Here is a 26116-nt window from a genome sequence, read left to right as displayed (position 1 = left end):
AAATCGATTCATCCATACAAAATATAAACGAATGAAGAATACATAATTCGACAAGAGTAGAGACCCGCAAATATTCCTTTACCATTTGATTAAATATAATCATTAATAATTTAACTCAATTATTTTCAAAAAGAAATTTAGCTAGAAGGATAAAATTTCCAGTCGTACTTATTAAAAATATTTTTATAAAAAAATATATTTGGTGGTGCTGCTGGGAGCCGTCAGAATAGTTGGAAGCTTCCAGAAACCCGGGTATTCTCTGAGTAACTTCCACGTGGTTTTTTATTTTCTAAACTGTAAACTTAAAAATCACTGACCTAATTTTTAAAATTTAAATTTCTCAAAAAAAAAAAACTATTTTAAATTGAACTTAATATTAAAATTGAACTGTTACAGCTATTAAAAGAAAAGTAGCACTTTCGACTTTCGCTATCACCTACCGATTCAACTCGCCAAAAGGAAAACTTCGTCTTTGATCGTTGCTTCATTTAAGCTACACCAAAAGGTAAGTATTTTTTTTTCAGTTTTCCGTCAAAAATTAGGGCTCTGTATCGATCATTTATTTTTTTGATCACTAAAAACGATTATGTATCAATTCAATTTCGCTTACTTTCTCTCAAGTTTCAAATCTTTGCTTTTTTGGTAGTTCCTTTTTTTCGGTTTGCGTTAATCGGAAGCGATGCCTTCAGCCGTATCGCAGCAGTGGCAAGAGAAGGCGACTGGTTTTTTTTCTTCCTCAGGTAATTTTTACTATCAATTCTTCGGCATATCATTGTATTATTATTATTATTATTATTATTATTATTATTTTTTACATGTTGCAACGTCAGCGGGCTTTTTTTTTTTTTATTGCAGGGGTGAAGCTGAAGGAAGCTAGCCAAACCGCCGGTACGTTTGTTGGAGAAGTTGCAAAGGATGCCAAAGGCAACGTCACTGACGTGGCGGAACGAGTTGGTTCCATGGTCAAAAGCCGATGGGCGTTTCTCCGGCAGCCAGCGACAAGACATGCTGTGCAAGAGAGTCTTATATCGGCTGCTGCAACGACCGGAACCTTTTTGAGGAAAGGCATCACCGGGACTAAAGACAGGGTCGTTGTTGGGAAAACAAAAGTTGAAGAGGTAAAAAGAAAAGAATCTCTAAGAGTAATTTTAATTGATCCCTTTTTAATTAAAAGGGTCTTACGGACTATTATATATGTTGTTCATCGTATTAATAATCAATTACATCATGAGAGAGGATGGGCTACCATTTAAATTTTGATGTTTCCTGTAGCATTTGATAATCTGCCTATAGTTTTATGCTATTGGAATCTTATTCCGTGCTTGACCAATTATTCTTAATTGTGATTGTTTGTTTTTTAGACTCTGTTTCTTTTCTGTCTAATTTCCTGCTTTGTAGATTGCCTTTCATTCGGTTCTTTACTCTGATAGGTTAAGCTTGTGCTGTTATCAAAATTTTGTACCCCACGGAAAGGGTTTTAGTTGCTTGTTTGTTTTTCCATTGGGTATTATGACTTGATTCACTTCTGTTATTGCAGAACTATCAAGGTTTCAAGTAACTAGTGAATTTTGGGACCTCTCTATCCATTCGTGTTATTATGATATTTGTTGATGTTACTGTTGACCTTTGTGTAATTAAGAATGCAATATATTGATGCTTAACAAGGCATTGATGTAACTATTTTTTGTCTTACAGACTAGGCTAACCTAGGCCTCTACAGAAATCATGGTAAAAGATGACTTATATGTAATGGTGAATTTGTTTACAGGTGGCAAAAAAGACTGCACAGAAAAGCAAGACAATTTTGACAGATATAGAACGATGGCAGAAGGTATAGAATTTGTGCGCTTTACTTCTCTTTTTGATGTTTGTTTTTCAATCTTTCGACTTCTTACATGCACTTTCAAGCTTCTGAACTGTTATCATGTGTATTCCATTTGCAGGGTGTTGCCAGCACTGATGGTAAGTTTCTCTATCCCGACCACAATGCATTCTCCAAATGGTGACTTCTTTGGGGATCCTTGTCACTTCCCTTCTCTCTTTGTGGATATTTCCAGCAATGCATAGTGTTTGCCCCTTACTTTTTTTTCTTGTCCTCAGTATTTGGAGTTCCTATTGAGGTTACTGTGCAGCGGCAGCAAGCCATCAAGCCCATCCCTCTTATATTGGTGAAATGTGCAGATTATCTCATATTATCAGGTGATCCAGACTGGTACTTATTTAGCAAATGTTGCTGCAATATACATTTTCTTTTTACAGAAGGTAACATATTTGTTTTTGACATTTTTTAGGTATAAATTCTCAATACTTGTTTAAAGCTGAAGGAGATAAGAAGGTCATTGAGCAATTGGTTTCTGCATACAACCAAGGTATCTTGCATGTTATCTGCTATAATTTGACTAGAAATTATTCTATTTGGATTGTCATAATTTGTCGTCATATGTATATCACAGATTTTAATGCCTCCATACCAGAGGGTGTGAATCCAATTGATGTAGCAGCTCTAGCCAAATATTATATTGCTAGTCTTCCTGAGCCATTGACCACCTTTGAGCTTTATGATGAGATCAAAAGTGCCCGTTCTAGCATACATGCTATGAGGAATGTACTGAAAATGCTTCCTAGTGTAAATTACATGACTCTTGAGTTCATCACTGCATTGCTGCTTCGTGTTAGCCAGAAATCAGTCCTTAACAAGGTAGGAGTTATCTCTTTCTCTGTCTCTATCTGTCTGTTTATCTCTTTGCATTCATGCATTTCCTTTAAAGGTGGTTTCAAATAAGGTTGGATATAATTGTAAAAGCTTATATTTCTCCACATATGTGAGTTGCCATTCAGACCTGATGAATTTCTATATTACCTTGTACTGATGGGCTAAAGCTAACTTGATGATCAAAATGATTTCTGTTTCGTGGAAAATTTATTTCTTTGAGGTCATTGTTAGCATCTTTTTATTAGTCTCGTGAACAAAATACCTATATAAATAAAGCAGTTTCCTGGTTTCTTCACTTCCCCATCCCTCCAAACAGTTGTGTTGCAGTTATGTGCTTATTATTATCTGATAGACAAGTTGTACCTTTAACAACGTTTTATTGTTGTTTATCTTCCAATAGATGGATGCACGAAGCCTTGCCTTGGAAATGGCCCCTGTTATTATGTGGCAGAAGGATAGAAAACCAGAATCTTATAGGAAATACTGGAGTCATCCACTCAAAAGTCCTTCTAAGGGTAGCATGGATTCAACCCCTACTTATAGTGCATGGGACATGCTTGAAGGTAAATTCTCCTATCAGCTACAGTTTGCTTTTATAAGATTGTGTATGAGAAAGCATACTTTCATGTAATACTAACAAAATATTTAATAGAATATGGTCTCTAGTCTCTACTTGGGGAAGCTAGTTCTTAATCACAGGATTGGAAATGATGGGAAAAATTAAGTGACTTGATAGTCATATACCGCTGCATTGACTTATGCTTGTTCCAAAGAAATGGTGACTGAAAATGTATTTGTGAACCTTGAAGGTTCTGGTTTTCATTCATGATTTACTATTTCTTTGTTATGGCTACAGATGATGGAGAAGATATGGATGCTTCCTCCCACATTCCTTTGGATGATGGTATCCCGGTTGATTTTGGTGCCATTGAGGTCATTCAATGCCTCATAGAACAACACAATCCCATATTTACAGACGCTAATGAGACAGTCTGGAGATGACCGAGACTAGATGATTCGTTGTGGGCAGCCAAGTCAATCATATCCGGGTATGAAACTCGAAATTTGAGCTAGATCACTTGAATGTACATTTTATTCATTAGTAGATACTTGTTTGTATTTGGAGATGAAAATGAAATTACCTTAAAGCTACTGCTTGTGAATGGAAAATGCTGGTTTGTTTTTCAGGAAAAAGACGAGGACAGAGTAAATATATAAATTCTTTGAAGGTCTATTTGCCACCTGTTTTGTTACTTTTAACAGAAATAAAGGCAAATTGGCAATAGTGAATATTTTCACATGAACAAGTTGACAATTACAAGAATCCTCTGCAAATGCGTTTCACATGAAGTTTTAAATTGCATCACTCTTGCTTATTCTCATATTTGGGTTTAACATAGTGTAATGGCAAGTAATGCTACTTTGACTGAGGTGTAATTATGGGACTTGTAAATGTGTAATTATAATTTTTAATTTTCTATTAAAAAAAAGTAATTTGACTAAATGTGTGTTTGATAAGTAGAAAATATTAAATTGTTTAAGATTAAAATTAAATTTTTTAAATACTTTTATTAAATAACATAATTATATTCAATATTTATATTTACTAATTTTTCAAATAAATTTTTAATTTAAATTTAGTATTTATAAAATTTAGCATTAAAATTTTAAAATTACTTTTCAATATTTGAATTTTTAGTTTATCAAACACTTTTAATTTGATAGATAAAAGTTTAAAATAATTTAAACTTAAATGAAAACTTTTAAATAGTTCAGTTGTTCGATCTATGCATCAATTTGGTCACTTGAACTATTTAAAAGTTTTATTTAAGTTATTGAAATATTTTAAAGTTTTTATTTAAATCACTTGATTGTTAAATTTTTTTAAATATAATTTTGCAATGAGCCAAACAATGATTCGACGATCTATACAGTAGATTAGTATCTATTAATGAGTAAAATAATATATCTTAGATTTAAGTTGATCTAGTAGTTACTTGTTAAAGATCGATAAAAAAATATTTGAATTTTAGCTCATTAATTCGTGAAGAAATTTTTTAATTAATACAGATTAAGTGAATAAAAAAATTTATATAACATTAATTTTAACATTCGAGCAAACTTGAACGAAAGCTTATTTATTTATTTTAGTTAAGCGACTAAACTCATAATTTAGTTTTTCCTTAATTTTATCCACAAAAGTACGGTAACCCAAATGGGCTCCACTACAACATACTTTGATTGGTTTGTTACTTACCCGCTCCTCATCAAGGTGACTACAGTGACTCTACCCTTTGCAACATTCACTTGAAAAGTCCACTATATGTTCGTTGAACCTGCGATCGAAAACATCATCTTCAACTATTCTGAATTTCTGATGGCTCCTACAAACCTCATTATCGCACCTCTCTTCCTCTTCACCTTGTTTTCCTTGGTAGTTTTCTTCGACTTCGGTGACATGGGTTTTGGGCCTTTTCATTCCTCTCTTTCAATTAATGATATATACGTTTGTTTGTTATCTCATACATATTGTATTGGTTATCAGGTGAGAGTACAAGAAGGGGTTGAGGATTCAGGGAAGTACCCAATAGTGGTGAGCACATGGCCTTTCCTGGAGGCTGTGAGAGCTGCGTGGGAAGCGGTTGATAAAGGGTTCAATGCTGTTGATGCGGTGGTGGAGGGTTGTTCCGCTTGCGAGGAATTGAGGTGTGATGGTACAGGTTGGTAGCATAAACTCTGGGTTCTTTTTATTTTTTGGTTTAATTTGTCAGAAATCAGGATACTTCTTGTTTGGGTTGAGTTGGGTTTTTAGCCTTTGTCTGGTTAAATCCTTCGGTTATGCAGGACTTGCATCTATTAGTTAACCAGACAGATAATTGGTCCATCATTTTTCTTTTTTTAGAATATTTGTTGCTATCAGTTGAAGGTGTACTTGTAGAAAATTTTATCACTAGTTGAAATCATGCTTTGAATTCTATTAAGCAATATCTGGTTGTCCCAAAGGTATGATATATGTACTTCTTTAATGTATTCCTTGAGAATGTTCTTTAACGTATGTATGGGACCAAAAGTATTTTAGAAGTAAAAGCTCAATATATGTTGCCTCCTCTTTAATGGGATTCACTAAAAACAATGGAACATGTGCAGTTTTGTGATTTTGTTTACCATTTAATTCCCTGATTGACATGAATTTGGCTGTAACAGTGGGTCCTGGTGGAAGTCCGGACGAGAATGGAGAAACTACAATTGATGCATTGCTTATGAATGGGGTATTCAACATTGTGTCAAGTTTGTCTTGTGTGTTATTTTGATCCTTATTTGTTTGCTTTTGTTAAGAGAAACAACTTAATCTTTTGTGTTCACCAAGGACATGCAATAGGCCACAATGGAGGTTGGAGCTGTTGCTTCTATGAGGTATGTGAAGGATGGCATTAAAGCTGCAAGATTAGTCATGCAACATACTAAACACACAATGCTTGTTGGTGAACGAGCATCCATCTTTGCGATTTCAATGGGTCTTCCAGGACCCACAAACCTCAGTTCATCAGAGTCTATGGAAAAATGGACAAGATGGAAAGAAAACAACTGTCAACCTAATTTTCGGAAAAATGTTGTACCTGTTGATAGCTGTGGCCCTTATCAGCCTAAGGATAACCTGGGGCATAATAAGGGGATTTGTTCTGAAGCCAATTCGATAGGAACTATTGAATCCAGGACATGTCTTGTCGGTCCTCATAGCCATGACACGATTTCAATGGCTGTTATCGATAAAGTAAGTTGTAACTGATGATTCATTGCCATTTAGGTGCATATATTCTAAGATTCACATTTGTTTTCAATGAGATTTTCTTTTTCTTGCATAGATGGGACATGTGGCTGTTGGTACATCAACAAATGGTGCAACCTTTAAGATCTCTGGCAGGTACTAATCTTATATTTTCTTGAAATTTATTCAGCATTTGGTAAATTATTATCTCATAAACCTTTGAAAGAGATTGAATGATTTCAAATAAAATTAGTTAGACAACAAGATCACTCTTGGCTCCACTTATTTGTAGCTGGTGGACAGAGAGACATCTAAAGTAGGTGTAGGTAGAGTGGATATCTCATTGTGAAATAAAAACATTAAGCAGCACCGATGATGTTTTCCACTTTTTAGTATCAAGGGTTCTGGATGCCTTGAAAAAAAAACGTCACATATAAAATTTGTTTCAAAAACATGGATAAGTTTTTTTAATGAAGTTTTGTCTTGGTTTTTCATAAGCATCTTTCCCTTTTGATTGGAGGGAGGGAAATGGTTGGGGGGGAGGGGGGGATTACATTGTGTCACCAGGGTTTTTATTCACCTAACATTATCTTCCCTGATTGCAGGGTGGGTGATGGACCTATTGCTGGATCTGCTGCATACGCTGATGATGGGGTTGGTGCTTGTGGTGCGACTGGAGATGGTGACATCATGATGCGCTTCCTTCCATGGTATCTAATAAACTCAATACTTAACTTCCACTATTTGGATCAGGTTAATACTAATAAAATATCAGAAAAGGGAAAGTCTGCTATCAAAAAAAAATCGTCTTCTGTGTGGGATGCCAGGTTCGTTAGAACCAGACTATTTCACTCCAGGTTTTGAACTGTAAACTCTCTCTTCCTTCTTGACTCGCCTTCAGTCTTGATGGCTGCAAGCGAAATGGCAGCTGGCTATGTGACTAGAAAGTAAGAGAGGCACGGGAAAGCTTGCTCAACTTTTTCTTCTTTTCTAGACGAGGCCCCATTAATTGAAATATTTGAGAACAATGTTCTTAGAGTTTAGAAATCTTTTCGAGGGTGGCAAATTACTACGATGGAGTCTTTGATTAGCATTGCTTTGTTAGCATGTTATTTCTTATGGCTAGCTTTTCATTTACTCGGTTGTTTCCTTTCTCAAATTCACCCTTTGCAACTGTTCTACTTCGATTAATCTGTTGTAGTATGTGCGAACCTCATCGTATCTGTTTTCAGCTATCAAGTTGTAGAGAGTATGAGACAAGGAATGGAACCAGAGCTTGCGGCCAAGGATGCAATATCACGAATTGCAAGAAAATTTCCTGATTTTATGGGAGCTGTTGTTGCTATCAATAAGGATGGTGTACACGCCGGCGCATGTCACGGGTGGACATTTCAATACTCAGTCAGAAGCCCAGATATGGACGACGTAAAGGTTTTCACAGTGCTGCCTTGAAATTGCTGGTGTAACATGCCTTGTTTCAATATTATCACCGTAAAGTGTTCAACAATTCATCCAAGGACATCATCTATTGTTGTATTGGCATAATTTAAAAAAAACCCTCAACGTTTGGGGCTTTTGTTTTGTACCCTTAATCTTTTTATTTTTTTGATTGAGACCCTCAACATTACGATTTTTTTCAGAAATTAGTCTACTTTTAGCAGTCAATATTAACAGTTAATCAGATTAACATAATAACGCATGTGACATGCCATATAAGCACACGATGTTATATATGAACTCATCTATTTAACCTTTTTTTTTATTTTGTTTCCATTTTCTTCCCTCTTTCTCTTTTCCCGATTCTTCTAAAACCCAAAGCTTTAAATTTGCTCTTTATTACCACCACTACAACGGCAAATTTCAAAGAAATGAAAATTTTCTTCTTATATTAAATAAACATAAACTAAAGTTATAATATTTAAACTTATGCATCTTCATCATCAACCTGTTTATACAACTCTACAATACATACAACTATCTCAAACCCTAAATTGACATGCAAAACTCAAGATTCCATGGAAATGAATCTAATGATTTCAATGGAAAAAAGAACCCAGAAAAATGAAATTAAATTTAATCCAAAGCATTGGGACCGGCAGAAGATTTCAAAACAGGGCTCCAAATCCATTGCACCATGAATTTCCTTCCTTTGTTACCGTTCATGTTATACGTTTTCCCTTTCTGGTCTCTCGTGACTTGACCAATGTACCCTCCGCCGCCGCCGGTACCGTACAACCCTTCACAGAGGTCTCCTATCTCCGTTGGTGCGGTGGGGTCCTCTCCGGCGTACCATGCATTCACCAGTGGGTTTGTGGAGAGCTCGGCTAACTCGTGGGCGATTTATGAAGTCTTTGATGAGGAGTTTTTGGGAAACAGACCAACGACCGTACCAAATGAGGTAGATATTGATCGGCGACGAGGAAAGGACGGGAGTCATGTGGTAACGGAGGTCGACAATGTCCGATGAGCCTTCGAACTTTTTGGAAGAGGAAAGGATTCTGGGTGGAAGCTTGGGGTTAAAGAACTCAGCTTGATGAGTGTTTAAAGTTTGGTCTTTTGCAAATTTAAAGAGCAAATTTTGTTTATTTCGTTCTGATTAGTTTTTGAAATTGGGTTTTTAAAAATGAGGAAACCACAAAAGAATCAAAGATGAAGTCAAATCCTGATAAAAAAAATGCATGGCTGGAATCAACAGTTAGAGGGGAAGAGAGACAGAGGGAAGAAAAAAGAAAATGGTGACAAAATGAAAAAAAAGTTAAAATAACGTCATATATGACGTGGAATTTAACGGTTAACTCAGGTTGATGGTTAAAAACGGACTGATTTATAAAAAAATCGTAACATTGAGGGTGTCAGTCGAAAAATAAAAAGGGTAAGAGCACAAAACCAAAAGTCTCCAAAGATTGAGGGTTTTTTTACAATTATGCCTATTGTATTTTACCGAAAAGCATTTGTAGAAGAGACATTTATGAGGCTAAGAAATGAAGAAATTTAAGTAAAAATTCATTGGGAATTGTTTGTTTTAATGTCAAAACTTTCCCCACCCTTTGTTTCATTCCTTGAAACAAGGAATTTTACATGAATGTTGATTGAAAAGTCGAAAAAAAAACGATACATGAAAAACACAAAGCGCCAATTTTCAACGGCTCCAAGGCCTCGTCCCTTGAATAGTAAGTGAATGCCTTTCGTGTTGAGGGTGGACCAAACCCGAATGCAATTTACCCGATCTCTCCATTCGGACCTTATAAAACTAAACGCCAATACAAAATAAAAACCTTGGCTCTCTCTTCTTCTTCATTCTTGTTTCTTTTTTGGTATATGAAGCATGGTTTAGGGCTTTTAATTCCAACTATTTTTTTTTTAAATCTAGTGATTTTTTATCTCAATTTTTATTTTTCCATAGAAAATTTGTATACTAGTTAATCTAATTAATGGAAATAAATGGAAGTGTTTATAATTCTGGGAATATATCCCAACGAAATGTCGACGCTGAGGGTCAAACATCCGTTTTGAGTTCGAATTTGTTCTTGGATCACGTTGGAGAGGTTACTCTTACTCTTAATTCAGATGGATTGTCTTGGAAATCGCTTTATTCCTTGGATAATGTAAGTTCTTATTTCTTTTTATCTTGTATATTGATTCTTTCTCCTTAATTATCATACCTCTTCATGTTTAGTTATTATTATTATTATTATTATTATTATTATTATTATTATTATTATTATTATTATATAATTTTGTTTTTCTGTTCATTTGATCGCAACCCATCATTTTGCGTGTATTTGTGTGTTTTCTTAAGCTTATCCATTTTGTGCTTTTTCTTGGATGACATTGAAATTGCCTTTTGTCTATTTGCCCTTTACCTTCTTGAAGTGTATGAGCTGAGTTACCCTTTGATTATTGAGAAATTAATCTAATTTTGGTTTAAGTTGTAAGATAGGTTATTCCTTAATTATCGTACGTTACAATACACTATGGTTTAAGGTAGGTTGTTTCAATACCTTTTGATCAATGTAAGGATCCTCCATTGTTTTCCGCTTCTTTGAGCTGTGTTTTTACACGAATATAGGGTCATATTTAGCTTCTGATGGCTTCTTCATATTTACTGGAACAGGATGGATCAACATGTTTGGGAATTAAATTTCTTCCTAGAGTGGCAACTAAAATGGCAACGAAGCTAACATTCTCTGATATCTATGCCGTAGAGATAATAGACAGTGATGTGATTCAAGAATCAGATCTCACACTTGCTGCAGAGTGTTTCGTGGGGAATGGATCTCATGATTCTGGGGTTTGTTTGTTTTTTTCATCTCATTTTATATAATGATAATATTTTTCAGTGATTCATCATACTTACTGCTGCAGATGAACCACTTTATGGTGCATACTTTTCAAAAGTCTAAGTCACAGCCTTGCCTTTGGAGCTTGGCGGTTTACAAATTTGGTAACAAGGACTTGCAGACATGTCAAATGTGGGTGAATAAAATTAATGATTCTCTTAGTAAGGAAGTTGGGAGACCAAAGAATCTTCTGGTATATATCTTCTATAGTATGTAAAAAATTTTTCGTTTCAAGATATAATGCCAATGAGAAATTGAAGATATTTTAAGAGATTTTTTTCCCATTTAATAAGGTATTTGTTCATCCAATGAGTGGGAAAGGGAATGGACGGAGGATCTGGGAAGCCGTTGCTCCTATATTCTCATGTGCTAAAATAAACACAAAGGTAAGCTTCCATAACAAATGCAGATAGATGTTATTGCATTATTTTCCTAACATTATCAACTGTTGCATTTTCCCATTAATTGTCATGTTTTCTTATCACGGAAATTTAAACATATTAATCCTAGTTATAAAGGTTCAATTAATACCTATTACTAAGTCAAGCATGCCTGGCTAGTTATAATAACCTGTTGTTTCAATTTCAGGTGATAGTAACACAGAGGGCAGGGCATGCATTTGATGTGATGACATCCGCCACAAATGAAGAGCTGAATTCATATGATGGTGTTCTAGCTGTTGTAAGTGATTTGATACCTGCATGTTATGGTACCATATGCATCTTTTCTCTGTCTAGAATAATTATACCAAATATACCAAATAATAGGTAAGTTGCTAACTTGATGGAAAAGATTCTTCTTTTTAACTTCAGGTTCATGTTTTGTTGTTTAAGTGGTACAGATTTAGTTCAAAGCTTTGTGTAGGCTGTAAGAGTGCCGAATGACCTAACTCAACAAATACCTAATTTTTGGGCGGGCTTGGTTCTATTTTCTGTTCTTTAAGCTTTAACCTATTAGTACACTATGTGACAATTATAGTACCATACATAAACAAAGGTGATTTTTTTTCATGTCAATTTGCAGGGTGGTGATGGTTTCTTCAATGAAATCCTTAACGGGTTTCTTTCTTCAAGGCATAAAGCTCCTTTCCCTCCTATCCCTTCAGATTTTCTTGATGCTCTGGGGAATAACAGCAACCCCTTAGTTAATGATCCAAATGAAGCAGATTCTGAGATTCATAACAACATAGAGAGTGATCCTCTTCTCTCAAGTTCGGCTCATAATGAATCAGGATTCTCTCATTTGAGTGTGTTTCATGATAACCATATTTCTATAAGAATCAACTTTGTGGTTGTTCTGTTTATCCTGTATAACCATGTTTGCTTTTATTTACAGGAACTAATGATGGTTCTCACATTGAAGGTTAGTTTTTACTGTATTCTTACAAATTACCATGATAATGGAACTCTGTTTGCAACTCTCTATACAGTGGCGGAAATGGTCTCTTTATATTGTTTACATATTTTCAATGCTTGAAACCTAAACAAATTTTTTGATATTCAGATCAACAAATTGAGAATCCACTCCCTAACCAAAGGCTTAGATTTGGAATAATTCCTGCAGGTTCAACAGATGCTATTGTTATATGGTATATTCTTCCATCCTTATGAATATTCCTTCTTTAGGGCTCAACATAGTAAGGCTAGGTCTGTAGCTTGCATGTGGATGCATGCAGCAGGCATTTTGGGCGACTATTTGTAATATCAGGATACAGTCCACCTGCCTAACTTTGAATTGTCCTTCTGATATGGATACTGCCCTAAGCTTTTACATTTTTGCACCAAGTGGCTGCTCACTGTGGCAAGTGGTGATAAATTGGGAGGGAAAAACATTAAAGAAATAATTGAATATTATTACTGGGTGGCTTCAAGTTACATTGATTTCTATCAAAAGGCCTCTTCTTGTCAAATACTCGTATATAACTAAATGTGATCTAAAAGTCTCTCTTCCTTTTTCTTGTTTTAGATGTGATGTTTTACATGATGTTAGATGGAATATTGGATTTTATAGCATTTGAAAAAGTTCTTTGCTGTTGTGGTTTCTTTCTGCCTCTGGTATTATATGCCTCACATGTTAAGCTCACCTAGTCTACAAGTGTAGGGCCCCTGGTTCCATGGGTGGTTTATGTCTTGGGTGGCAAATAGACTTGAGGGTCCAATTCTTAAGAGCTGCCCCTTATGCTAAGGATTTAAGTCTTAGGAACTATCTGTTATGCTAAGTACTAAATGTTAGGATTTTTATCCAGATTATCCGCCCCACAACCTTGCTTTGATGTAATTATAGCCAAGGTAATAACTAATAACAACTTTCGTTAGGTATCACATCTCTTTGAGGAAATGGCATGTGATTTGTAGTGCTGACATGCTTAAAACATATATCTAACTGAAAATTGTTGGAGCTAATCATGGATGTCATTTGTTTTCTACTTATATTGTTTTGTTGATTTCTTTATTGCAGCACCACTGGTGCTCGAGATCCTATAACGTCTGCACTGCACATTATCCTGGGTAAAAAGTTGTGCCTTGATGTTGCTCAAGTTGTAAGATGGAAAACTACATCTACCTCAAAGATTGAACCTTGTGTACGCTATGCGGCTTCTTTTGCTGGGTAGTTTCTTGTCATAACTAGTGTTATGGTTTTGTGAGAGTATTGGCATATAAATGTCTTAAATGTTGTTGAATGCATGCATGTTTGCTGGTTAATAACCTTTCAAGCACAGTCATGATAATTGAAAGGCATTTTAGTGTGCTTGTGTTCTTTTGTTGCTCTAACAATTACCCTCATTGTCACTTTGCAACTCATCAGTGAAATTTATCAGGTATGGATTTTATGGAGATGTCATTACAGAGAGTGAAAAATACCGCTGGATGGGCCCCAAACGTTATGATTATGCTGGAACTAAAGTGTTTTTGAAACACAGGTATTTCTCTTCATCTAGACTTAATGAGTTTGTAGATTAATGATGTTAGGTTTTGGTGGCAATAGCATTCAATAAGGTAATCAGCTTCAAGCATTTGTTCCAATTTAGTTATAGAAGAATTGCAGTTAAGTCTGAAATTTACAATAAGTTCCCCTTCAGTTATGTGAGGCCTTTGAAGCTGGTTCTTTTTGTTTGTATATAATGCATCGTGGAAGAATTTTCCCTTCACCTCCTTGCTTTGCTTTAGGACGAGATTTTTGTCCCCTTTTTAGTAAGAAATTTGAGCTGGATTTGGCTGCTATTATTTGACTTGAAGTCTTCAAACAACTTCACCTTTCTAGAGATCTCATTTTCATTTTAGCTTGTTAATGTCTGTCATTAATTTTCAGCTTGAGATTTCCCTTTCCCAGGGCATGTCTGAGCAATATTATTATTGCAAATGCCACCTTTTAATATTTGATATTTAGCTGACTATGCAAAGTCATGATAACCTCTTTTCTTCATAAAGGTCATATGAAGCAGAAGTAGGATACCTGGAAGTTGAATCAGAAAAAGATAGTTCAATTTTAGATGGAAGTAGGATGCTTAGTAGGGTGCGGAGCTTGAAACGAAAAAAATCTGAAAGAAATATTTGCCAAGCTAATTGCGATGTGTGTAATACAAAGCCAGTTTATTCTTCAATAAGAAGCCCGCCTGCAATAAGTTCGCCAGAAGCAAGATGGTTGAAATCTAAAGGGCGTTTTCTTAGTGTTGGGGCTGCCATAATGTCTAACCGAAATGAAAGGGCACCTGACGGTTTAGTGGCTGATGCACACCTTTCAGATGGTTTCCTACATCTTTTATTAATTAAAGACTGCCCTCATGCATTATATCTCTGGTAATTTGCCGCATTTGCTTTTCTCAATAAGGATTTTTGGGATCTCTATTTGGTCCTTTCATTTCCTTTTACATCAGTGCATTTGCAAATTTTGTACTGTTTCTGCATAGTTCTTCATTGTCTAGAAAACCATTTTTCTGTAATGGCTCTTAATCAATACCTGCAGGCATCTTACGCAGCTGGCAAGGAAAGGTGGAAACCCCCTGAATTTCGACTTTGTGGAACATCATAAGGTATATGTTCTTCCCATGTTTTTGTCTTCTGTTGTTCCCTGAAATTCTTTCTGAACCCATTATTGATGTTATTTCTAGACCCCGGCATTTACATTCACTTCAATCGGCAAAGAGAGTATCTGGAATCTGGATGGTGAGCTTTTTCAAGCACATAAACTTTCAGCGCAAGTATTTCGGGGCCTTATTTGCTTATTCGCATCTGGTCCTGAAGTTTAGGATACAAAGGGAACATGCTCTCATCAAAGCATGCAGTAGTTGAGTAATTTACATTCTACCAACACCGTTTTGTATTAACAAAATTTAGTCTAGTTATTGCTGATATACATCAACAGGGCTTTTAAGGTATCATAGGACAAGAATTTGATATAGTTATGAATGAATATGGAGCACTGTATATTATCTCGAAAGTTTGTTTTATAATAAATTCTCGATTTTCCATGATATCTACCTTTAATTCTCTTCAATCCACCAATTAAGTTATTGGCTCAGAAGCAAATTTGTCTGTGTTTCAAGTTAATTGACACGAAGTTAAAATTTCGATCGGTAAACCCCTTTTCCATTATAATTTAATTGCTTCCTAGTATAAAAAAAATCTCTTAGAATTTTAAAAATTATATCGATGGTGTATAAAAAATGGACCAGATAACGAATTCCACCAATAAATATTGACCATGATTGGTCATTTATGTGGGCTTCGTCAGACCAAGAAATTTTCAAACACTGAACCAATCGGGTATTGCAATAGAATGGTTGGTCCAATAAGCTGGGACAATTAAAAGAGAAGACTTGGAATATTATGGTTTTTATCTTGACTTGATCATTGCCAAACTCAAAAGTCACGCCATTGGTATTTCCACCACCACTACTACAAGTCCATGATCATGTTCTTATGATCTTGCACAACCCAAGGCATTATTAATTGTTCCTGCAATGTCTACACCAGCACAGTAACCTTTCTTCCTTTGTCTGATTTAGATACTTTTCTTTTAATATTTTGGTTCTAATTGTGTGTTAGCTTCAAATATAATCAGATATTATCAATCGTTGCCGCCTGTGAGCAAGTTCTATGGAGTGGCCTGTTCGATGACCACCTCCGCCCTCTATCTTGGCCTTTATGATCCCTGGAACATAGCTCTCTCTTACCAAGATGTATTTAAACGTTTCCAGGTAAACTTGTAAGCTTTTTTTTTAATCAAATTTACAACTTGGAGAGCTCTTTTTTTTTTTTTTTTTTGTGGTTCATCATTGATATTCTTTTGTTGCAGGTTTGGAGGCTCATCACCAACTTCTTCTTCCTTGGGCCATTTTCACCCTTTTTCGCCATCCGTCTTATAATGATGTCAGTACCTAAATCTTTTGGCTCTTCTCTTCTATGTTATCTAGAATTAGTGGGCTCAAGTATATGTCTAATACGAGTATGCTTAACCTTTTCCATATTTAAAGAATCATACCTCTCTATCCATATATGGACAAATAATCCAGACACAAGATCAAGATACAAACCTTGCAGTATCATATTTAGTTGGAGAAGAAAATAGTGTAAAACATTTAAAGTTTAATTTGACAGAGCAAGATATGGTGTGTTACTAGAGAGAGGGCCTTTTGACAAGAGAACAGCAGACTATGTCTGGATGCTGATGTTTGGAGCACTGTCACTTTTGGTTAGTAACAAGTGAATTTAGCATACCAATCGACCTTTACCTACATATAAATATAAAAACTGAAAATAATTTCATACTACTGGTTGATTCTTTAGGTGATGGCTGCTATTCCATTTCTATGGACACCTTTCATGGCCGGTTCACTGGTTTTCATGATCGTCTACGTTTGGAGCCGTGAGTTCCCAAATGCACAAATTAGCATCTATGGTGTAGTAACATTGAAGGTACGTTGATAAGAGCCGAAACTGCAAAATAACAACTGTAGTATGGAGTTGGAATTGCTATTTTTAGAACTGGTTCTAAATGTTGGATATTGGCAAAGCAGGGATTTTATCTACCATGGGCATTGCTAGCTTTGGATCTAATATTTGGGGCTTCTTTAATGGAAGATATAATAGGGATGGTTGCAGGGCATCTTTATTACTTTCTAACAGTGCTTCATCCTCTTGCTGGTGGCAAATACGTTCTCAAGACCCCTCTTTGGGTGTATCCTTACTTTCCATTGTTTATTTTTCAGCTTACGATATAAATTTCAATGAATATAATCGAAACAAACTCACTCGTGATGGAACTTAAACCGCTTGGCATGAAGTAAATGTATGTTTATGGATTAACCAAATTTTAGTGGGATGTTGAACTGTGTGGTATAGTCCTTAATGAGCGTTTGCAGACACAAACTAGTAGCGTACTGGGGGGAGGGAATCCAAGTTAACTCTCCAGTGCAGCGTGACCCTTCTGCCGGAGTTGCTTTCCGAGGAAGAAGCTACCGACTCGATGGTAATCGAGCAAGAACAACTACGGCGCCGTCAGAGCAGAACCAGACCGATAATTCAGCAAGGCAGCCTAATTCAGACGAGGGCGTTGCATTTCGGGGGAAAAGTTACCGTCTTAGTGGGCATTAACTTTTATGGTTTTAGTTGGTTGACTATGTTATATTTTGATATGTAAGGTTGGATTTTGATTTTGTACGATTTTATAAATAAAATTTTATTTTAATTTGATTTTCACTAATTATAAGTAACATTATTGAATTAGCATAATATATTACATACACAATCAATTATATGAATCTAATATGAATATACATGTATGTATATATATTTTAAATATATGCATTTATGAATCACAATTTAAGTTTAATGTGTATAATTATATCAAATTAAAATTTAATATTAATAGCTTTAATCTAATATAATTTATATATTTTGCTGATTTAAATTTATTTTTGAGTATTTAATTGCCATACAAATTTTGTATTAAATTTAAATCATTTGACCAATTTTTCTAAAGAGTAGTTTGCATTAATGTAAATATTTAATAATTTTAAAATGTTTTAGTAAACTAATAATATTATAAAAAATATGAGAATTAATGTATAGATTAAATCTCAACTTTTAATACAATAGAGGATTAAAATTATAAATAAACTAAAAAATAGAGAAGATTGAAAAAGAATAAAACAATGTTTTTTAAATAATTTTATAGTGTAAAAGATGTTTTATTATTAAATTATATAAAAATATTTTGTAATTTAAAAAAAGAAAAAAGAAAAGGATTGACCAGACTGAGCTGACCAAATGGGTCCAGATAACATGGTGCGGTCAGTCCTTCATAGAATCATCCTCCAACCGGACTTTCCCTCCACTGTCTGCACTGCATGCTCTCAAATTCTTCGCCAAAAGTGTTTCCTTTCTTTCTTCCTCTTCACACCAGCAATCGTTATGTTACAAAAGCATTTTCTTTTCCTTCTCTTTTCTCTCTATTTCATTTCCATTCAATTCCCAAATTTTATTTTCCTCTGTGTTAAAGATTGCATGATGGGTCGAGGTTATAAGGTGGATCTCGAAAGGATTTTGACTGAGGCTGAGTTTAGGGTTTTTGCAATGAGCCTGCATCTGAGCGGAGATGGGGAAACACGTTTGAGTTTTTGACATTGATGAAACTTTGTTCTCCACTACGTTGAGCATGGTTATGGGTAAGGGTTTTTCATTTTTCATAATTTTGTTTGGTTGCTAAGAAAACGCGGGAAAGTAGAAGAAATATGGAATTTGGGTATCTTGTATGGGAGCTAGGATTTAGAATTTTGAGACGTATACATTGCCTTGGGAATCTTACTAATAAATTTATAATAAAAAAAAAAGAAGAAGAGAGAATCAAGCACCATTCACATTTCACACGAAACAACTGGTTGATTTCAGGAAAGAAATTTGCTTGAAATTTATGTATCCCTTTGTCTGTAATCTTGAGCTGTTTTGTATATTGGAAGCTGTTTGGGAATATGAGAAATATAAATAGACATGCACTGGATTTGATAGTTTGATGCAAAAGGTTAGGCAGAAACAAATTTTTGTGCTTTTTATAATTCTATCATTTTTCTCACCATTCTTGCAGGAGAATAACATTCATATTAATATGGCTTTGGGAAGTTTACAAACTTGTTCTTTTTAATTGTTGCTCTCTTGTGGGACTGAAATTGCTTAATTTCTAATGCGGGCGGGTTTCATTGTGAATTTGCAGCTTGGAGATTTTCGATCCTGTTGAGTTCAATAAGTGGGTATAGAGGAGATGGCACCAGCAATAGAGCCTAGCCCACCCTAGCCTGAAACTTTTTGAAGAAGGTTTTAAATTTGGGCTCTAAAGTTTTCTTGCTGACTGGGAGAAGTGAAAAGCAAAGATCTACGACTATTGAAAATTTGACTAAAGCAGGGTTTCGGAGCTGGAACAAGCTTATTTTAAGGTGAGCATCATTACTCATTAGTACTCCTTCGTTTGACGTATGTGGATTTGGTTATTTGTTACTTATATATCCTATTAAATGACATATGTTGGACTGCAAGGATATTTTTCTCGGATTTTTCATAAACGCCTTGTTATTGGAAGTTGGTGTTAATAGTTTGCAAAGTTAGTAATCCCGCATTGCTAACATATATAAAGTATAATTTAGGTAATTAAGTTGGGTGGCTAGCCCATTGTGTGCTTACCAATTGGGTTTTCGGAAAAGACTTCTAATGATGAAACATAGATTCACTGCTTTAAAAATATAAGGTTTTAAGGACAGTGTATCACACTTTCAAGTTTATATTTTATTTCCCTCAATTTTTCTTTCTTGCACCACAATTTTACAACAGTAGGCACTATCTATATGATGGAGTAGGTAAATGTCACTAGTTTCTATGCCATGATAGGCTTTGGTCCTAGAGTTTCTTAATTTTCTTTTCAATCTAAACTTGTCTTCGCTGTATTCTTTTATGCCCTAGGTGTAGACATTACTTATGTTGTGCTGATTGTGTGCTGTCATGCTATCTGTTTATACCTCCTGTATGGAGTGAAATCAAGGAAGAATAAAGGAGAAAAATGAAATTGTTCTCTTGTATGGGAGAATACATTCGGTTTATCTGTCATTATCTTCTTTGCCAACTTATGAATGCGTAAATTTTCTAGTTTCTCCAAGTGTATATAAGGGAAGCTTGTAGATCAACTTTGGTCGAGCTTATAGCATGCCTCGAAACAGTGGGATTTTTCTCTAACATGAATGATGGTTTCCTAAGTCGTGCCTTTGATAGGAAAGGAAACCATGTTGTAGAGCAGGGAATAGTATTGTTCATTGAGGAAAACAGTTTTCCATAGAACGCATACATGTGCACCACAATAACTTTCAAAATGGAACTTAAAACGCGATTGATCTTCCTTACATCTGCTTTGGTGCTTGAAAACATTGTTCTTTCCGGGTTCACCTGCTTGGGAGGGACATCATCACTCTTTTTTTACAAGGATATGAACGGTTCTTTGACTTGTTTGAAACATGGCATTAACTATGTAATAATGCTGTTATTAACTGAATCATTTAGCTTTAAATCCCATCCTTTGAAAGTTCCAAAGGTGCAAAATCATTCCCTGGATTCTTTTGTTACCTCCAGACCTCAATTCATTTTGTTCTTTGGTTTTCTGTCATCTATATCTGCTCATAGAAATATTTAATGCCGTCTTCACGCTTTAAATTACGGATGCTTCAATTGCCAACTAATTCCCATATTTTCATTCCATACAGAGACTCCGAAGTCCACGGCAAGCCAGAAACAGTGTTTAAATAGAAGAAGAGGACTAAAATGGTAGAAGAGGGATATAGTATTGTTGATGTGTGGGATCAACGAGAAGACATGGAGGAGGATGTACTGGTGTTGATGGAGGTCGGTTCACCTTGTCTGGGCGGAGAGCCAGAGAATATTGAAAGTGAAGGTGGTGGAGGTGAACGCTGAGAGCAGAGTAGCAGAGTGTAGGTTAGAATGTTGAAGAGTCAATCCCTTCCTCCTCGTTCTGGGGGTTATTTACAGGAGAGGTCCCATGTTAGATGGCATTAACATGTCAGACCCGCTATCAGGTCATCATTGTGAGATGCGTGGAAAGGATGTCCGTGATGGGACATATTGCCATTCCCTTTGAATTATGGTAGGGAGTAATTGAGCCCACATGGGGTTCGGTGGCCTCAAGAGTCATGTTCTTAATAGGAGATCGGGTGCCTAGAGGAACGAGTGGTGGCATCCTTCTAGGGAATGGGTGGGTAGCTTCTTTGAGCAGCTTCATCCCATTTGGTTGGATAGTTGAAACGGAAGGCAAAGCTTCTAATAACTGCCCAATCTATAGCGGGTGGAGGTCACTCCTCAGGTAGCCTATTGTGTCTTCAATCGGTGGAGGTATAACAAGTATTTAAATCATTAAGTAATAAACAACCAAATAAAAATCAAAGTTGTGCCAGATTATTGGTATCTTTTCTGTTAACACAAGGCGAACTATAGCAATGACCCAGTTTCGTTTCAAAAACTCATTAACTGCAAGATGCTGAAACTGACAATTAATTAAGAAGAAGTGATGGATTGATAGTTTGTTGATTGAAAACCATTAACTTCCATCTATTAGTTTTTCCATGGAATCTATTGTCATCTTCATTCTGACAGTGACCTGAATCCAAAGTTACTGTTTCCTTACCTTTCTCCCACAAGTGTCTGCAGATGATTACATATAGTGTTCCATTATTTTATGAGGACCACATCGCCAAAGCCACCCTTCGGCTTTACCATTCAGTCGCTTCATTGGTCCCTGCCTTACAACTAGCCCCCATCAAACTGTGAGGAATCTCTCTTTCTCTCTCCCCCCCTTCATCATTCAAAACAAACAATTGTTTTAGGATAAAAATATTGAACTTTAAATTCGTAGCAGGAATTTCCACTTCCACTGTTGCCTTAACACAGGGGCAGCATATGTGTTTAGTCTAGCAACTGAAAGTAACGTTCCCAATAATCCAAATCATTAGGCTATAAAATCTTAAGATATTTTTATACTATAATGAACTATATCTATCTATACTTAAATGGTTGAGAGGGTGAGTTTGTCTTTTTCAATTAAATCAATAAAAATATTTACCATAATGATGCATATAAATTTTTGTTTTTACCATTTAAACCAAAAACAATTTTTAATATTTATGTGAACTTTAATTAATATGTTTTCAAAAATTTGTCCCCAACTCTTGACTGATATTCTAATATTAAAGAAAATGTGTTGCTGAACTATTAAATCTAAGTGAAATTTGGAAAAAAAAATGAAGCAATATATATTTCATTTACTCTTTCCTTTGGTCTTCAAATCTAAATTAGATTTGCATGTGCAATGTGCTTCATTTTCAGATGCCAAAAGTTACAAATTCCCATTCTTTTTAAATTAAAGTGAGAGAGTTCATGTGATATTGTGCTGTTGGTCAGACAAATATGAAACCGAAGAATGAGTTGTAATTCACTGGATGGCTCTCTTAATTTTCATTTAGGCATAGTGTTGAAACATAGAATTATAATGTCCCGTTATCACATGTCATGTGCTTCTTTTTGTTATTTTTAATCATATCCACTTGGCCAAAAAGTTCAGTCGAATGTTTTTTTAAAAAAAAAAAATTGAACTTATCATCGTATTCTACAATTAATTCACATCCGTTCGTCTGGGTTGTCTTAGTACTATATTCATCATTCTTTCTCAACAAAAACAGATCAATATTTAAGAAAAATGGAAACAACATCCACAATATTCCTCAACTTTTGAATTAAGAAAAGAAAATAGAGATTATAGCTTAATTAATGTAGCTGAGAGCAAAAAAAAAATCTGAAAATGAAACAGTTACATGGGGCTCCAAATATATTCATTTCATTTAGAATTGGGTAAAAATTATATTAATATTTATATAAATTTGTAATTAAATTTAAATAAAATAATATCATTTTGTTAAGGTTAATTGAGTGGGAGAGAAGATGAATAGGAGGACCAAATCTAGTCAACAATACTTAAAAAAAGGGTTTTATTGTAACATTTTTAAAATATTTATAAAATTTCAAAAGATATAAATTATAATTGAAAAATTATAAGTGATCCAAAATTATGTTAAATGATTATTAACCAAGAGTTGTCACTTTTATAGTGATAAGTTATATCAATTATTAATTAAGAGTTATGATTATTCAACTAAATATTCATTGAATAATTATGTTTATTGTTTAAAGATGTGACTATCCATTGGATAATTATGTATAAGAACGAGTGAAATTTCATTTGTATAGTACGTAAAAGAAAAAAACATAGAAACAATGTTTCTTTATATTCTCCTCCATATTTTATATTCTTAGATTTTCTATATAGAATTGGTGTAGAATTCTTTTATAAAATTGATATTCTTGCTATGCTTTGCTCGGTGCTTAGAGAACTATTTTCGTCAATGTAAAATATAAAACAATTATTGGGTTTCATTGTATCATGAAGGTTTATTTTCAAATAACTCGTTTGTATAAGTGAAGGTAAATAGAACATTAAAAAAAGTAGTGATACACGTTGATGCCTTCATTAAATTTACATAAATTATTTTATCTACCGCTCACTAATACTCTTGACAACTTTTATGATTAAACAATAAATTGAGGTAAGATAATTAAATGAAAAGTTAATGGCTCAACTTGTGGTAGATAAAATTATTAAATTGAAGCAAGGATGATTAAGTCAAATAGAAAAGAATTTGATGGTTTTAAGTAAAATTTCAAAGTTAAAATGTTTTGGATAAAGAATATAAGGGTGAGATAGCTTGACCCTGCCTGATTAACCACTATGAAAAGATTTACATACTATATATGATTGAAGGGAAGGGATAAGCCTGCCAATGGCTAGAAACTCAAATCCCAATCCCTCCCATCAAATTTTTATTTTATAAGTTAGTTGGCTCGGCACAAAGTAATAACCCATCACCATTACACTTTATCATAGATTCAGATTAATATAAAACGTTTAGTCCTATTTAAAAAATAGACTCAAAATTCTGTCCAAGTCTAACTTTTTTAAATCTTTTATATAAAAATAAATTTAAAAAATGTATTGTATCAAATACACTAAAAAAATATTTTTTAACAAATTAAAAATAAATAAAAATAAAAAATAAAAATCTTTATACTTAAATAATATAATATAGTTGTAACTTAACAAACAAATATCTTTAAAATAGTAGCAACATTAATAATAAATCAACAATTATGTAATATCTAAAATAATAACAACAAAATAGTAACAATATAATAATGAAACAACAGCAAAACAGTTGATTTGGGCCAGACCGAGCCTAGGCTAAAAAAAATTTACTCGAGGCTCGACCCGTTTAAAAAAATATCTTATTTTTTACCTAAATAAGGAGTAACTGGAAGTAATCATCATTAGTTTGGTTTGCATTGCGTGGGTCCCAACACAACTCATCAATCTACGCCGTTGATTTGCATTCTGATTCCCCCTTCAATCAGCATCAAGCATTCCGTCGCTTTTACTCACACGTGTTACTTTTCAGTTGACAGATATTATAATCCACGACCACGCTATTTTTATTTCTTACTTGATACGTAACTATTCATTAAAAATTAGTTTTATCTTTCTAAAATCGTATTCCTTAATTCTTCTTTTACAATCATTGAACTCTGTTATGATTCTTGCAAAACCATCAAAATGATGATTTCAGATTGATTTGAGATGTTGGGGTGGATGATTTGGTTTTCTGAATTTGGTGTATAACAAAAATAAACTTAATAACAATAAATTACGATTTTATGTGTTAATATGAATAACCTGAGGTCTTATAATTTACCAAAAAATAACAATTTATATTAATTACAAGTAATAATTTACAACAGCTTTATCATTAAGTCCACAACTAAGACGGATAACCATATTTGTATTCCCATGCATGATAGCAAATGGGCCACCAATGGAATAAAAATCATTATATGGTTGAATTTCTGGAGAAATGAAATTAGAATCAAACATTTACAAATTTGACAACACATTGCTTCTTTTGTTTAATTATGTAAATATATATATATCTCTTTTCATGTTTTATGTTATATAAAAAAAAAACAGAAACTAAATTTAGGAAACCTTTAGATTCCAACATATGAAGCAAGCCAACGTTTGAACGATAAACATTTCTTTTAATTTGAAATCTTAATTGATATGAATTATTAAATGTTGTGAATAAGTTAAATGGGAAGGAAAAAGCAATCTTAGCATATCAATGGTAGTAGCTATGTAACCTTTTCTTTCTTTTTGCAATCCTACTCACTTTAATTTTTGCTTTTCAATTTTTAACTCAGTTGAAATAATATTATTATTATTTTCCAGTCAATGTAGCAATAACTTTATTGTGTAACCATCAAAATATCTTTATTTTATAAAATAATTTTTATTATTGTATATTTCACCATTAACATTTATATGTTTTATTAAAATAGCCTTAATTGTATTATTGAGTCTTTTTGGCCATCAATCTTTGTTTTTTTAATGATTTGATGAAAGTACCATAAAAAACTAACGGGATGATGTAATTTATTACTTAAATAACCCAATAATATTATTTTAAATTTTTTAGATAATTACATTTATTTTATTTAAATTAAGAGTTGCTTTTTAACTTCATGAATTATTTATTTTATTATTTTCCACATGTAATTATTTTGTTAGGTTATCTAAGTAATAAATTATATCTCATTACAAATATTCTACGACGAATTCTACATCATCCCGTTAATTTTTTAAAGGTATTTTCATCAAATCGCTAAAAGAACAATTTGAAAAAAGAACAAAATTTATAAAAAACTCAAAAATACAATTAAGACCATTTTGACAAAATATGTAGACATTAATGACTAAATTTATGATTAAACATGAGAAAAATATAAATAGATTGAAACTCAAACCTTTATACTTTACCAATAAACTAAAGTGTGATTTATTATTTATATCAATCTTTTATTAATATATTGATTGCACAGTTGGTTAATGTGGTAATAATAAACTTTTAGAAAATAAAAATGTTGGAATTCAAAATTATATGGGTAAATTTATAATTTTAGTCCCTTCTTTTGCTCAATTGTCCAAAAATATTTGAAGGAAACGGTAAAATTGGGAGCAGCAACAAAGACAAATGGGGTAGTTGAGCTAGTTTAATAAGAAAAAGGGTCAAACAAGATTATAAACCTTTCACATTACAGATCCAAAATAATGTGTTTTTGAGTTAAATTCTTTCTTTTTGGTCCTAAA

At 33.8% G+C, this 26116-nt stretch overlaps 4 protein-coding genes and 1 pseudogene across 6 annotated transcripts; all 5 read left to right on the top strand.

Annotated features, from left to right (window-relative positions):
• Positions 1-358: 358 nt before the first annotated feature.
• LOC105764877 (hypothetical protein) lies at positions 359-4217 on the top strand. Its single transcript, XM_012583661.2, has 11 exons — positions 359-505; positions 647-740; positions 856-1118; positions 1769-1831; positions 1944-1962; positions 2101-2199; positions 2292-2369; positions 2454-2698; positions 3114-3276; positions 3570-3762; positions 3902-4217. Exons 2-10 carry the CDS (start codon positions 680-682, stop codon positions 3713-3715), a joined length of 1137 nt encoding a protein of 378 aa, XP_012439115.1. The 5' UTR covers positions 359-505; positions 647-679; the 3' UTR covers positions 3716-3762; positions 3902-4217.
• Positions 4218-4883: 666 nt separating this feature from the next.
• LOC105764878 (probable isoaspartyl peptidase/L-asparaginase 3) lies at positions 4884-8122 on the top strand. 2 transcript variants are annotated; one of them, XM_012583664.2, is made up of 7 exons: positions 4884-5147; positions 5259-5433; positions 5918-5982; positions 6081-6485; positions 6577-6635; positions 7085-7189; positions 7712-8122. In XM_012583664.2, the coding sequence occupies exons 4-7, from the start codon at positions 6099-6101 to the stop codon at positions 7929-7931; spliced, it is 771 nt and encodes a 256-aa protein (XP_012439118.1). In that variant the 5' UTR covers positions 4884-5147; positions 5259-5433; positions 5918-5982; positions 6081-6098; the 3' UTR covers positions 7932-8122. The 2 variants fall into 2 exon arrangements, with proteins under 2 accessions (XP_012439118.1, XP_012439117.1); XM_012583663.2 differs by having other exon boundaries at positions 4889-5147; positions 6093-6485.
• Positions 8123-9515: 1393 nt separating this feature from the next.
• Positions 9516-15290, top strand: LOC105764875 (ceramide kinase). Of its 2 annotated transcripts, none has more exons than XM_012583657.2 (13): positions 9516-10084; positions 10594-10770; positions 10845-11012; positions 11113-11205; positions 11408-11500; positions 11843-12065; positions 12155-12181; positions 12323-12407; positions 13277-13426; positions 13638-13739; positions 14248-14616; positions 14783-14849; positions 14928-15290. In XM_012583657.2, the coding sequence occupies exons 1-13, from the start codon at positions 9911-9913 to the stop codon at positions 15063-15065; spliced, it is 1866 nt and encodes a 621-aa protein (XP_012439111.1). In that variant the 5' UTR covers positions 9516-9910; the 3' UTR covers positions 15066-15290. The 2 variants fall into 2 exon arrangements, with proteins under 2 accessions (XP_012439111.1, XP_052481350.1); XM_052625390.1 differs by lacking the exon at positions 9516-10084 and adding an exon at positions 10326-10463.
• A 338-nt stretch (positions 15291-15628) lies between these two features.
• On the top strand, positions 15629-17521 carry LOC105764880 (derlin-1.1). Its single transcript, XM_012583666.2, has 7 exons — positions 15629-15796; positions 15881-16016; positions 16115-16188; positions 16417-16510; positions 16606-16734; positions 16836-16996; positions 17181-17521. The coding sequence occupies exons 1-7, from the start codon at positions 15780-15782 to the stop codon at positions 17410-17412; spliced, it is 843 nt and encodes a 280-aa protein (XP_012439120.1). The 5' UTR covers positions 15629-15779; the 3' UTR covers positions 17413-17521.
• A 571-nt stretch (positions 17522-18092) lies between these two features.
• Positions 18093-21492, top strand: LOC105764881 (acid phosphatase 1-like; annotated as a pseudogene).
• Positions 21493-26116: the final 4624 nt, after the last annotated feature.

This window comes from Gossypium raimondii, chromosome 12 (genome assembly GCF_025698545.1).
Source record: "Gossypium raimondii isolate GPD5lz chromosome 12, ASM2569854v1, whole genome shotgun sequence".
In the NCBI taxonomy this organism is placed as follows: domain Eukaryota; kingdom Viridiplantae; phylum Streptophyta; class Magnoliopsida; order Malvales; family Malvaceae; genus Gossypium; species Gossypium raimondii.
This window is presented reverse-complemented; position numbering and strand designations above follow the sequence as displayed.

Excerpts from the sequence above, each read along its gene's own strand:
- LOC105764877 (XM_012583661.2), top strand. The coding sequence starts at position 680 with ATGCCTTCAGCCGTATCGCAGCAGTGGCAAGAGAAGGCGACTGGTTTT. Across the intron at positions 1,119-1,768 it reads GGAAAACAAAAGTTGAAGAG|GTGGCAAAAAAGACTGCACA; the intron begins GTAAAAAGAAAA and ends ATTTGTTTACAG. Across the intron at positions 2,699-3,113 it reads AGAAATCAGTCCTTAACAAG|ATGGATGCACGAAGCCTTGC; the intron begins GTAGGAGTTATC and ends ATCTTCCAATAG.
- LOC105764878 (XM_012583663.2), top strand. The coding sequence starts at position 5,037 with ATGTTCGTTGAACCTGCGATCGAAAACATCATCTTCAACTATTCTGAA. Across the intron at positions 5,983-6,092 it reads ATGCATTGCTTATGAATGGG|GCCACAATGGAGGTTGGAGC; the intron begins GTATTCAACATT and ends GACATGCAATAG. Across the intron at positions 6,486-6,576 it reads CAATGGCTGTTATCGATAAA|ATGGGACATGTGGCTGTTGG; the intron begins GTAAGTTGTAAC and ends TTTCTTGCATAG.
- LOC105764875 (XM_012583657.2), top strand. The coding sequence starts at position 9,911 with ATGGAAATAAATGGAAGTGTTTATAATTCTGGGAATATATCCCAACGA. Across the intron at positions 12,408-13,276 it reads ACAGATGCTATTGTTATATG|CACCACTGGTGCTCGAGATC; the intron begins GTATATTCTTCC and ends TCTTTATTGCAG. Across the intron at positions 14,617-14,782 it reads CCTCATGCATTATATCTCTG|GCATCTTACGCAGCTGGCAA; the intron begins GTAATTTGCCGC and ends CAATACCTGCAG.
- LOC105764880 (XM_012583666.2), top strand. Across the intron at positions 16,511-16,605 it reads TTGGAGCACTGTCACTTTTG|GTGATGGCTGCTATTCCATT; the intron begins GTTAGTAACAAG and ends TTGATTCTTTAG. Across the intron at positions 16,997-17,180 it reads CTCAAGACCCCTCTTTGGGT|ACACAAACTAGTAGCGTACT; the intron begins GTATCCTTACTT and ends GAGCGTTTGCAG.